The following is a 14,674-nucleotide window of genomic DNA, read 5'->3' as shown; positions in this document are numbered from 1 at the left end:
ATTATTTTATTTTATTAAATGCTTATGGTACTTGTTGATTTATTTGAATTATAGTTGGCCATTTTCTGTGTCCAGGAAGGTTGCAAGATAGCATTCACAGGATGTATTCGGTGGATCTACGAGATTCTGGTATGACCGAAGACGAAGCAAGGAGACTAACGAGTGTCGGAGATTCTTGGAGGCATCACATGCTTTACTCTTATTGTGGATACGGCAAAAGACGAGATAATGGATTTGTTATTATACTAATGGGCATCAGCAGTCAAAATAGTCATTCTTTGGGTGTGATAATATATTAGGTGAGGACACAGCTATCACCGATGTTGGCATTAATTTCAGATGATATTGAAAGTTATTTTCTTTCCGGATTGAAGTCAGTTTAGATTACAGGTTGCCATCTTGTTGTACTGCCAAGGAACCACAAGAGGTTAGGGGCTGGCCGGCATGGAGTCGTCGCTCTCGAGGTAAGTGACGTAGCTATCAGCACTGTCGGGGTGAACGAGAGAGTCTTGCATCATCGGAGTATGGTGCTGGGGCTGCGGTTGATGCATTCCAAGATCGTAGCCGTGCATCTGGAAATATAATTAGCCAGATTAATTAATTGATAATCAATACAGAGATTCTTATATTCAATTTTGAAAAAAAAAATTTCACGTGTAATTAAGTTTGAGAGAATGAAATGTGCAAGAATTAAAATTAAAAGAGTTTATGTTAGCTGTGCTTGGTTTTTAACATTTTGACATAACAATGATTTTCCAAACCGATCGGTTCATACATAATTTGGAAACACCTCAGAAACATACCCATTAGAAAAAATCTTGAAAATAAAATGCCACCAGACAGGACTCGAACCTGCATTCATTGGATTCCGGCCAATGTACTTTGGTTGATTAATTCATGTCTATCTATATGTTCAACTAAGCATTTTAAAACCAGGAAAAAATTGAATCCCTGGATTTCGTATTCGTAGGATCCCGCAATTGAAAATTCTAATATCAACACATTTACCACAATAAATAATACATAACGTAATCTAAGCTTTTAACCACAAATATACATAATATAGGTACTGTGTTTACATACTTTTTTGTGTTGGCAAACATGAGTGCTGATTAGTTCAATAAATTTAAATTTGGAATATTGACTTTTTTGACAATACTAAATTTGGAATATAAAACTGGGAGACAATAATAAAATTTAATTTTAACCCTATCCATTGAACATGAAATACTATACTTAATAGCTTTCATTTCATTGTAAACATTTCTTCACTCTTCACTCTTGAAAATTTAATTGTCATTTGCATTATAGTGTACTATGTATCGTGGCTTTTTTTTTCTTTTCGAACATGTCCAATCCTAATAGGATCATATGGACCTCCACAGAGTGGAGGTTTGTATTGACAGATTTTGTTTTTAGGAGAAATGGATGTCAGCCACTTGCTCAACCTATTCGGTCCATACTCTGACTCATACACAAATTATTGAAAAACAATATGTGTAGGTACTTGCCAGACCCAGGATTCGAACCTGGGACCCACGTCTCTATTCCCCTCTGTCAGTTTCCATCTCCTTCCCTTACCTTACTACTGTATCTGCCTTTTTAAATGCACTTAATTTTACATCTTTCCATACCAAGCCTCTTGCATAATTAGGTGTAAGACATAACCTGCTGAACGGAGTGTGGGTCTATTCTAGGCGGCTATCGATGGCTAATCACTTTATCATATTTATGTACCTATTGAGTTATTATAATTGTTTTAATAAGTTAGCCGTCTAAACTGTCAAAACTGTCTATCTAGCTCTAAAAGTTAACACAGCCAAGAGAAGGCTGTTAAAACATAGCACTTTTAGACGGTTAATATATTCTAACAATTAACCTTCTCAATATATAAATATGTATGCGTCTTATCTATAGAATAGCTCCGCAGGTGTGAAGCAATGGACTCGTGAGATATTTGTGAAGTAACAAAGAGTCAGTAAAAATTACCTGATTAACGAGGTGTTGGAAAGCGGGTCCGTGAGGTCCTCCACCTTGCTCAAGGTCTGTGTGGAGTGCAAAATCACTGAGCGCCTTCCACGGGGGTTGGTAAGCGGTGACCTCTAGCGGCGCCAGTCCCAGAGGAGAGTCGTGGCGGACGGGGGAGCCTGCCACCAGTGCTACCCCTTGCATACCGCCGTACCCCAACTTTCGCCCTTCCTGCGCCAGATACTGTTGGTGAGAAAATGGAATAGGGGGTCAAGGAAAATGCCTTTTCTTTGAAGAAGGCATAGTCTGAAATGTTAAGGGTATTATTTTACAGATTACTTTGATGAAGTGCTTTAAAAAAATGCTTGTGTGTATTATAAAAATCAACAGTTTTTTAATTAATTAATGCCAATCTTCAATCAAGCAGCTCTTTTGTCGATATATTATGTCCATTTTCCTTTTCGTTAAAGAAGTATATTGTATTATTAATTGCAATCTTCAATTATACACCATTTATAAATAAATATATAAATAAAAATCTATTATTATAGACAATTGGGTTGTGAAATCAAACTCTTACGCCGCATTTAGACCAAGCGAACGAATGTTTGTTCTTCCCCCACTCCAGCGAAATTCTCTTGACGTAAACGCTTTTTGTTGAGCGAGCATAAGAATTTCGCTGGAGTGGGGGAAGAACAAACATTCGCTCACTTGGTCTAAATGTGGCTTTACTCTAATCTAGATTAGATCACGTTGCTTTAGAGCTTAGATATTATTTTAGTAAGATAGCAAACAAAATAAATCTCCTATGAAAATAAATTTTAAAAATAAATCTCGTTGCCACGAAACCTAGGTGAAGGTGCAATATTAGAATTCCTGCGCTAATTTGACACCCCGTACAATATACCATACTTAGTGGCACATGACATGCCTATCCAGGCATTATCACTGTTAGTGATAAAAAGTATTAACTATTAATAATTAAAAATAAAAATAATAAAAATGTTGTGGTATTACTTACAAAATGACTCACCTTTTCTTGCTGCATCTGCAGCTTCATCTGGATGGTTTTCTTTTTGTCTTTGCAGCGCTTGTTCTGGAACCATACCCGGATCACTCGCGGAGACAGGCTCGTCATTTCTACTAGCTGCTCTTTCATTAGGGCGTCTGGACGAGGGTTTGCTGCGTAGCATGTTCTGGAATGCACAACAACCTATTGTTTACGTCATTGTTCACCTTCATTTACACACCAATATATTACCTTCTTACCTATAATTGATACATTGTAGTAGTCTGGGTTTTCTTAATCTAAAGCTAAGTGGGTGCTTTACAAAATTCAAATTGATTGTAGGTTCATTCATTCTAGGTATTTCAAACATCAGTTTTACGCATTCATTCAATTTTAAATATCAGTTTTACACATTTATTAAATTTTAAATATCAGTTTTACACATTCATTCAACTTTAAATATACGTTTTGCAATCAGTCATTCTATTCCAAATTTGAAAATATGTTTTAAATGAATTCTAAATAATATGACTTTAAATTTGGAACAGAATGATAAAATTGAAATCACATGAAATTTTTGGTTAAATTCATCATAATTTGTTAGTCTGATGCTAATAATGGAATAATAATAATATTATATTCACTTCATTGGAAGTTAAAACCCAACAAATCCAGCTTGACTTTATTCTTTGTTATAATTATCAAACTCTAAACACAAATGTGCTAAAATTTATGTTAGTATCATTTATATAAGTGCATGAGTATGTTACTAGCAACGTGGACTATACTATACCTAAAATTTTAATAAAAAAAAAAAAAAAAACTATACCTAAAATTTCAAATAAGTTCTCTATAAAAACTGGCCAACAAAAGATAAAGAGGCTTTAGTTCCTATGCTGTAAGAGATGGAGTTATCATAATATTTCTTTGGCTGCACATAATAAATAGAGGGGAGGGGCTATATTACTATTATTATCATAAGTCATATAATAAATCATTCAAGTGTTGTGATGTTTGTGATGTTGGCCAACCTGAGCGTGCGGTGTTGTTTCTCGCTGAAAACAGTGCGGCCGCGGGTCGGCTTGTCGCAGGCGCCCCCTTTCGCCCCCTTCGCGCCCTTCGAACCTCCCCGCTCGCGAGAATCGCACCTTCTAGGACAAGCTTCGGAATCACTATTGCCCCCCCGCATTTATATTTATTTATTTATTCAATGCCTGCCTTGCGTCAATGTTACGTTCACCAAAACACATACTACACAGAATACGCAAAAAAAACTTTTAAGTCAGTAAAAAATATCATTTATTCATTGCCTTGATAAGATTACAAATACTGATCAAGTTCAATGGGACATTATAAAAAGGCAAGCATATAATTGAAAAAAATAATATTGTTTTCAAAAACCGTGTCTTTCAACATTGAAAACTTCAACATCCACAAAATAAGGCTTTTTATTAAATGTTACCTTTTCATAGGTACATAAAAATGACAAAAAAACAAATTTCCTAAATATTTGTGAGACCAACTTTGTACAACTAAATGTTGATCAACAGAAATACCTATTAATTGAGAAAACTCTCAAAAATTTGGATTAATGTGAGGTTAGGTTTATTGTTTTGAATTAAAACAGCCTGTGCAACTTTTTTGTGTGATGTCACTATCTATCAAATATTTTAATGAAGCGTACATTATTTTTTCCTCATAATAATGTTTACGGCATACGAATATCCATTTTAGTGAAAAAAAGTATGTAAGTAAATACTACAGTTTGTTTTAGAAAATGACACATCTAATAAAAAAGGATTCTTGGCGAATGACACAATGTGGGCTTAGTTTTTCACCGAAAGGTTGACAACATAACAAACATCTCAACCGAGAACACAACACAATATTATAAATATGTATTTAAAAACAATACTAGTGACATCTATCGGCCAAAGAAATACTAAAATAAGATAACTGTACAATTTTTCCAGTTGAATAATAATATATAATATTATTACGTAGGAATATTGTTTTTGGTCGAATACAATAACTCTAATAAACTAGGTACCTACCTACCTACTTATGATTAAACTCATCTCTAAAAATATCTACTTACACTTTATTTTCACAAATTTATGGATGATAACTAGGTATATGGATGAATTATGAAATGTTAATTAATACACGTCTTTTGAAAGCCAATTGAGGTTAGGTTAGTTCCCGGTAATATTTTCGTATAACTTAAGTCGCGATTGTATAAAGTTATATTAAAGATTGACACCTTTTAATTTTTCTAGAGACATCTCGCGCAGAATGAAGAAACATGCAAATAGAATTGACGAAAAAATTTGCTTAAAAAGCGTTTCTATTAAATATTATGTAGATATCTTTCTAATGACATGTGTAAAAGTGAGGTTACTATTTGCAAACACGTCTCGTTCCCAGAAACACATTTTGCAGCAGAATGCAAAAAACTGTTTTACAGACTAATAAAGGACTAATTTGTATGATTTTTTAATTCATTTCTGGTGTAGTGTGTTTAAAATAGAAAACAAAGGGAAATTTATTCATTTCAATATTAATAAAGAATTTAATAACATTTCGTCGCTATAGGATTGGTTTGTCGAATATCCGTTTTTGTCAAAATCAACCTTTTAATGCAGAATGATTTTTTGTAGCTAAATGGACCAGAACCATCCTTTTCTTTAAATTGATTTGTAATGAATGTAAATACCTCCATGTATTTAAGTATAGGATAATCAAATTTGTTTTTCGTCTCGTGAACATTTGACATTCGGTCTATTCGACAAACCAATCCTACAGCGACGATTCAATGTTTGTATCAGGCCAGGTTTGAAAGCGATTGAGCCGTTTCTGCAACATTAATCCACCTATGTAAGTACACATCCAATCACATGACCCAAAAGCTGAGCTAACGTGGAATGAGCCGTCTTTGAAACTAAATAATTATGGAATAAGCCACATTTGAAAGTTTCGCGTTATTTTAATTTGATATTTTGTATGTAATAAAACCGGGTTTGAGGCTACTGCCTAGTATTCTTCTATACGAAATGTCATTTAAAGTTAATTTTTCAACAATTTTAGAAAGGGCCGTGTTTGCAAATCGTAACCACAAGAAGACTGTAATAAAATACTTACTACAGTTCAGCCGTAGCTCAAAACGTAATACTTTTAATTTGCTACATATACACAACTATCAGATTTCAGTTCTATCAGTGTAGTTTCTGGATTCTTTGTTTTTACTTTACAAAATTATCTCTACCTTACCAAATACTCTACTCATTGTATTATGGCTTGATTTAGTGAAGCTAAAATCCTTGGATTCAATTATTGACAATAGTTTTAAAAAATTTTGAGTTTTGTAATTATTTATATAGCGATTTCAATAATTAAAAGTATCTGGAATAATTATTGACATTCTACTGGCACTACGATGATAAAACATAGATTATAATCGTTGTTTTATATGTTATCTACTTTACTTACATTGTGTGAAAAATAATTTTCTTAATAAAATGTATTTAATATACATAATTTGAAAACATTTCATGCATAAACACACTATAAAAAATCATTTTGTAGAAAAAAATACGACACCCGACGGGACTTGAACCTGTATCGACTGGATTCGCGCCAGTATGCTTTTACAATTAAGCTACCGGCATCGTAGTTAATTACAACGATTTTAAGTTACATGAAATGCTTATCGAATTGCATTATAATGTTGGCTATCGGTTTTAGTATATTAAATTAAGGTAGGTAATTGATTCCTTATTAACTAACCGACGTCGCGGATCACTCCATTATTTAGTTTTTATAACGTACTTAGACTTGCTAATAATTTAATAAACTATTTTTTTTATTCAAAAAATAAGTCACGATTTGAGAATGTTACATTCATTGAATAAAAAAAAAGTTTATTAAAATGTATTTAGTTGCGTATCTCGTAATTTCCTCACCAGTGGGTCTATTCTATGCTTATCGACCGCTAAAGTGATAAAGTGAAAAATATTATCAAACTTAGGGTAGGTTTGTATCAAAATATTAGCACTTATTGTAACAATTACACGAAGCCGGTTTTTATTGTTGCAATAAGTGCTATATTTTAACAGCACCTATCTTGCTGCTGTTAAAATATCGCACTTATTGCAACAATAAAAACCGGCTTCGTGTAATTGTTACAATAAGTGCTAATATTTTGATACAAACCTACCCTAAGTTTGATACTATTTATCAATTTAGTGTTCGATAAATATAGAATAGACCCACAGATGTCTCTAAAATCTATTACACTCCCTAATCTGTAGGATGTAAATCTAAATTTTGATATTCACTATTCAGGTTCGATTTTGATTTTGTAAAATGGCTAGTTCCCAAAATATAACCGGAACCTCAGTGGGCTTTCATAAAAGTTCGATATTATTTAATATCTAAATTTTTTATATAATTATATTCATTCGATTTTTTTAAAAAATATTGTAATGTAAATAGATAATTAATCTCGAATAGGTACATTATTTTAGTAAAATTTATTTTGTCATAGCTAATTATTATCAGAAAGCAACATAAAAAAAATCACAGCCTAGGTGCCTAAGTACATTTTTAAAATTTTCCAGTGACTCACCTCAGGGTGTGTAGTTGTTTCTCGTTCAGCACAGTTCTGACCCGAGTAGGTTTTCCGTCACCCCCTGAGCCGCCACTGGCAGATCCCGCACCCTTCCCTCGCGCGCCGCCCTTGTGTGACCCCGACTCGCTACCCGAATCTGAAATACAAAATAATCTTTAATTATTAAATTGTAACAACGGCGTCAAACAGAAACCTATGGCGATTTTAGATATTTATTATTTATTTATAGATTTATACTGACAATACATAATTACAAGATAAAAAGAACTTTTTATATACGACGTTTTTAAATTTTCTGTTGAATTATTATGCTCAATATGCTCAAACTTGTACTTGATATGAAGTAAATAAAAAACAAACAAACAAACAAATATAGATTACTGAAATGTCATTTTAATTTCCATTGTAACGCACGTATATATTAATAATTTAGTTGCTATGACCACCCACTTAGCAACCAATAATAGTGGATTGGATTACGGATTTCTTCCGAAATAACTTTTCATACAACACAGAATTAACTGAAAATGAAATCAATTCTACTGAAAGATGGCTAAAAGTATTAAAAGAATGCATTGGCATCGTGTTCTGATATATTCTAAAAGTTTCAAATGTCTAGCTAGTCGGGAAGTTAGTTAAAAATCAATTGCAAGATTTGTACTGGACAAACAACCACCGGACAAACAAGAATACGAGCTAATAAAAACGTTGTAATATGTAAGTAGGTACATAACGAATTTGCAAACAATATGTAACTAAAAATGAAAGGGGACTCTCTCATTATAAGTCTGGTTAAGGGTGGCACTTTACCTAGGGATGTCACTGATTATAGGTATTCGGTATTCATATAATAGTAGGTATGTAGATACTATAATAATTTTCCGGGCGTATTCACAAGAAAGCGCAACCACGAGACGGTGTAACGGGCGCTGACGTGTTCGGAAACTTGTACGTATGCAGTTTGCCGTATCATACTTCACCGTGAAATGTTGTATCGGAAATATATGGCCGTATATTAAAGGCCGTCCAACCTCTTTGGGTTGTACAGTACTGACATAAAATTCATGTTTTAAATAAAACATGGTTCTTGTCGGTTTACACTTTACAGGAAGTCAGCAGCAAACAAATTTTGAAAATAGCCGATATACAGGATTATTTGTTAGGTTGAGTTATGTTTTCATTATTGAATTCATGAATTTTGCCAAAATCAGCTATAAAAATTGAATTAATGTTCATATTGAATCAGCTAATATAATTATATACCGTATGGCGTATGGCGTATAGTATACGGACTATACGGTCATATTATTATCTTCCCGATAGAAAGCTCACAGCGAACTGTGCCACGGTGAAATGTTGTACAATTTACATGCAACCGGGCGCTGAGCCTAATAATTTCAAAATTCGGTTAAAATCAGATAAATTATATAAAATGTAAATACCTATTTAAGTTTAAATACCTTGGTGCTTTCAGATGCACTTATGATGTGTCATTCCAACTTCTACCCACGCATATAGGTGTAGCATGGTATTATTGTATAAGCACTATAAAACCGCCATACAGATTGCAATTTGAGAATGTAGTCTGATTCCAAATATTTTAATTCCACTGCATGCGTAGACTATTAATTATTGTTTCCTTTGTGCGAGCCGCGAAAATATTATATTTTATTGCTCTCAAGTTGCAAAAATAACAACTGAAAAGGTATCACTTTTATCAATAATAAAATAACAATAAGATTATTGTATGAGTAAGCATTTGTTTTGGTGCCTGATATAAATATTTGTGCATTGTAAATATTTTTCCTTCTGGTGGCACTTTTTCATTGCAAATAATTCAAATTTGGTTTAATAAAAATATCTACATAAGGCCCGTTTCAGACGGGACACCGGTGTCGCGCTCATATTAATAAAGGAGGCCTTTGTATTCGAATAAATGGGCCCTTGTATTACATTTCTGAACGCCTAGAACTAATGAGTCAACTCGTGTCCTGTACACTTTTCCGTCGGCCGCTACATTCTCAAACCGCCGGTACACTTGTTTTTATTACCGCAGCCAGTTTTATGTTCTAATTTATAACGCGAAATTATGCATTGACTCATTAGCTCTGGGGCGTTCATAAACATAATACAAAGGCCCCTTCATTCGAATACAAAGGACTCCTTATTATATAGGAGTGCGACAGCGGTGTCCCGTCTGAAACGGGCCTAAGAGTCGAGAAGCGGAGATTTTTAATAAATTTATCGGCTCCAAAACCCCTACTAGGTACCAATTTCGTCGCTATGATAAATCCGGCCCTAATGGGCACCTTAATCCGTAGGATTCAACTGCATTAGTAGGTAAAAACAGTGACGTCACTGGTTGGAAACAAAATGTATTAATTAGCATAAAAGCTTTAACAAGACTGTATTTTTGTCGTCGGGTTCGCGATGTCTAGTTTACTTCCGTTGTCTTTGGACATCACTCCTTGATGACCAGCAATGACACGTGCAGATTTGCGAATTATATTATTTGAATTATAGGTAGGTACACACTTAGATATCTAATTAATTTATCCAAATATTTTACCAGTCATTCGCGAGTTTTGAAAGTTGTCAGGCGTATTTTTAAATGTATATGTGGGTCTATTCTATGCTTATCGACCGCTAAAGTGATAAAGTGATAAATATTATCAAACTTAGGGTAGGTTTGTATCAAAATATTAGCACTTATTGTAACAATTACACGAAGCTGGTTTTTATTGTTGCAATAAGTGCTATATTTTAACAGCACCTATCTTGCTGCTGTTAAAATATCGCACTTATTGCAACAATAAAAACCAGCTTCGTGTAATTGTTACAATAAGTGCTAATATTTTAATACAAACCTACCCTAAGTTTGATACTATTTATCAATTTAGTGTTCGATAAGTATAGAATAGACCCACTGAAACCGTGGACTCACAATATTGTCTATTGAAGTAGATATGACATTTAAATTAAATTTTGTGGTAAGTATATATTTTGTTAATAATGTATTTCTTAGATATTGAAGTTATGAAAGGATAATAAAAATATTGTATAATGGGGTGGCATTTTGACGCTGACTAGGGGCGGAATTTTGTCTAGGGACGTCACTGGGTAAAAACCTTCTGTAAAACATTACATCGGTTATTATAACAATAGAATACGATTATTAAGTAGGTATACCAAAAAATATAGAATATAAGGACCTCAGTTTTGTCTACTTAATTGTCAGGGGTTCTTGTCTCGGTTCCTGTTCCAAAATAATTAGGGGGTTCATGGGGTAAATGGTTCGGTTCCGGTTCCGGTTTCATTTCTAGCTCTGGTTTCAACAGCAGCGGTTTATCATTTAGATCAGGGGTAGTCAACCTGGTCCCTACCGCCCACTAGTGGGCGTTCCAGCTTTCATGATGGGCGGTAGGGGTTTTAAAAATATTTTCATTATGTTTTCATAAAATTCCACATGAATTTAAATTTTAGAAAATATACTATTTGTATCGCTCTCGCATAAGTTTAGTTTCCCTACCTCATATCTTGTGGAATCAAGCTTTAGTGCTGTTAATCATATTATGACCAAAGAAAGAAACCGCCTGAATATTTCCGAAAGCGGAGATCTTCGTTTGTTCCTCACATACATTGAGCCAGATATCCAGTATTTAGTTTCGCAACATCAGCCTCAAGAATCTCATTAATAACTTAATTAATTAAATGTAATTTCATCAGACTTCATGCTTATCTATATGTATGCAAAGTATAAATAAAAAGATAGATTTAACTGCAGTAAGTTGTTTTATAAAGATTTATTTGCTAAACTTAGGGACAGTCTGGCATAAGTTATTTGGTAAGTAATTATTATGATATGTTTTAATTTGCTGTAACTCTGCTTTATAAATTTTATGAAGTAAAGTAATTTCCCTACTTTTTAAATCACCATTACTGTGGAACCGGTGGGCGGTTAGAAAATGTTACTAAATACAAAAGTGAGCGGTAGGTATAAAAAGGTTGACTACCCCTGATTTAGATTAAAGTTTGCAGGGGCTGCCGTCTAAAACTGACATTAAATCTAAATAAGGGGTAAATACTTAAACACAAAAGCAATTTACTTGGAATATAGGTAACAATATAAAGTCACACTCTATAATTACGAATATTTTAGTAGAGTTACCACTTCATAACTTTGCAATCCAACTCAACGATGACTATAATGTATTATAGCCCCGCAATACTTTGAGCATAATTTATTATTCTTATCAAGTTTAGTACCTATGCAGTACAATGAATGTCTTGGAAATGCGTTTGATAAAGGTTTGATTTATCGCTTATTGTTTCAAACTTTCTTCTAACGGATATTGTCATATGAGAATATATTTGTAATATATTATAATATAGCTAATTAAAATAGCTTTACAATTATTGAGTTTATATTCAATCTAATGCCGGGTCCACACCGAAAACAAGTCGCGCGACATGTTGCCAGTGTGGTCCCGGCATTAGAGAAAGATGCATCGATTGCATTCACTGTATCAAACTATACTGTAAGAAGTTATTGACTAAAATATAATCTACATTCTCTAACCTGAGGTACTAGGTATAGGATATAATATTACGTATTAAATTAATAATTAGCTTCTAATAAAATCAGTTTAAATATAAAAGGTGTTTAGGTATATTAAAATAATCCATAACAGATGTACTTAGGTAGGTACTCAATATATATTCTAAAATATTATATTTTTATCATATTATATTAAGTATCTATTTATTTATTACTATATTATTATATTAATTCAAGTGAATACCACTTTGATTTAATTTTATGCGAGGTAATCAGGCAAAGAGGCGTATCAACTATCTTAGAAATAGAAAGCATTAGTTGTTTATTCTCCCAAGGTGCAGAACGTGCTGGTAATGCCAATTGGGAGGGCGATAACTATGTTCAACGAAATTGCTTCGGGTGTTGATATATTCCACCTACGTGAGGATGAGTATAATAGGTGGACGTTGTTTTATAAATTATTAAAATAGGGTCTGTTTAACTCATCCTGTGTACTTCCTTGTACCTATCTAATTTATATTTTTTGTATTTACACTTTTCTACTGTTTAATAACTATAATTAATACTGAACTATCTCTTTTTTATGTAATACTGTTTTATATTTCTTTGTTTCTAAATGAGTATTCTAAACTTATACTTTGTAATGTCCACAATATGTTAAAAATAAATAAATTGAAAATCAGTAAGTACACTAAACAATGCAAAAAAGTACAAAGATATGAGCTTATAAAGTATAGGTAGGTAAATAAGTACCTACTATACATATGTCACTTTAAAAAATCTTAGTTTTGTTGAGTATTTTTATGTAAACACGATAGAAACAATGTATACAGGTGGGTATCTAGATACCTAATATTAATGTATGTGTAAACGTTTCAGTCATGCTTCTTCGCTAATTGTTTGAATTGATACATCAAAAACAAAAAGAAAGAAAACAGAAAAAAATTAACGCTTTGCCGGGAAAACATGACGCCATTTTGTAAACGAAACGAAGGCCGTGACTAGTATATAATTATGTTATAAAATAACTTTAGACTGACGTGTCCTGTTTTGTCAGGAAGTCAATATTGTATAGTCTTAATTATTAACTATTATTCTTACGCTAGAATAAAATTGTGAGTCTCGTCACAGTAAATTAACCCCTAGCCTCCTCTCTAAATAGCTTGACTGTATGCACTGGTCACAATAATCAACCCCTAAAATGCACAAAGGCTCAATCGGGCGAGTGGTTTTTTAATCCTCGAAGCTTTCGCGAGCCGGACAGTGTACGGATTAAAAAGCTTAAACTAAAGTGATCAAACAATAAACAAATCCGTTTGTCAGTGACCGTTGCCAATTTTCGCGCCTTCATAAGCCATCCTCATACAAAATTCACAGAGTTATTACGTTATTAGGTAGGTACTATAGCGCAGAACACATGTTGGGGGTACAGCCATGTTCACAATGACTTATCCATAATAATATGGCATAGGTATATCAGTGGCGAAAGGTGACTTTTGGAAAGAGGTAGGCTGTGGAGATCTGATAAAAAGAGCACACTTGTCAGGTATACTTACGAGAATAGTACGATATTTACTACTAATGAATAGGTACACACTAGTAAATGACAACGACACACTAATTCAATGAAACTTCAAAAACTCATTGACGACATAAAAATGAGCGATGTGTTTAAATTACGTATTTTTCAAAACATGTACCTATACCCATCAAAAATCATTAGATAAAATTAATTTTTATTTATAAAAACAATCTATACTTATCTACTTATTTATTAATATTCGATTAAAAGCCGTTGAAATTATTTTTTTTAATTACTTATCTAATTATTAATGATTTTGGACAAAGTGCTCAGCCGTGACAACATTATTATGCGCGAATGTTTTAGGCTCTGCGATAGGAGCTTACCTTATTTCGTACAAATCAGCAGACTTGCTGAGGTTACGAGACGTAAAGTCCATACGAAAAAAATTCAGAATTATTTCACACATAATCGGAGATTTATTTACGTCGAGACGTCACGGCGTTTATTATTTATTTACGGCTGTGGTATATTTTTTAATACCTTTGCAGTTGTTTTGTAAACTGTGTAATACTGTAATACATTCCTACATATACGACATCTCTCGTTGGCAAAATAAATTATTTTTATATAACATAAAATAATGAAGTGATTAAGTATATAAATATGTCAATATGCAATTAAAAAATATTTTTCTTAAGAAGGTAGGCTTTAGATAATCGCCTAGTATGGAGTCTTTGCCACTGAGGTATATATACCTACCTATTTATAATTTCATCTCGATTTTTAATGTTGATAATTATTAATTAAAACTTATTGGAATCGGATAACGTTCTTGTTTGTCTACCTACTTAAAAATGTTTTTATTAAATACCTACACCTTATTTATAAAAATGTATAACTCATCGAGAAAAATATTTTCCTCTATAAAGGTAGCTCTCATTATCCCTAGCATTGGGAAATCAGAGACCGCAGTTTTTAACGCAT

At 32.9% G+C, this 14,674-nt stretch overlaps 1 protein-coding gene across 1 annotated transcript in view; it reads right to left on the bottom strand.

Annotated features, from left to right (window-relative positions):
- Nucleotides 1–233: 233 nt before the first annotated feature.
- The window catches only part of tup (LIM1_Isl and LIM2_Isl domain-containing protein tup), a 109,139-nt gene continuing 94,698 nt past the window's right edge, over nt 234–14,674 (bottom strand). The window contains exons 5-8 of the mRNA XM_085942909.1: nt 7,605–7,743; nt 3,002–3,164; nt 1,990–2,211; nt 234–572 (exon numbers count right to left, since the gene is read on the bottom strand). Coding sequence (XP_085799035.1) covers nt 429–572; nt 1,990–2,211; nt 3,002–3,164; nt 7,605–7,743 — 668 coding nt within the window. The 3' untranslated portion in view covers nt 234–428. The remainder of the gene's footprint in view (nt 573–1,989; nt 2,212–3,001; nt 3,165–7,604; nt 7,744–14,674) is intronic.

This window comes from Rhyacophila brunnea, unplaced genomic scaffold, assembly GCF_057557595.1.
Source record: "Rhyacophila brunnea isolate RB1 unplaced genomic scaffold, BYU_Rbru_1.0 scaffold_15, whole genome shotgun sequence".
In the NCBI taxonomy this organism is placed as follows: Eukaryota; Metazoa; Arthropoda; class Insecta; order Trichoptera; family Rhyacophilidae; genus Rhyacophila; species Rhyacophila brunnea.
Note: the sequence above shows the minus strand (reverse complement) of the source record. Positions and strands in the feature narration are given on the sequence as shown.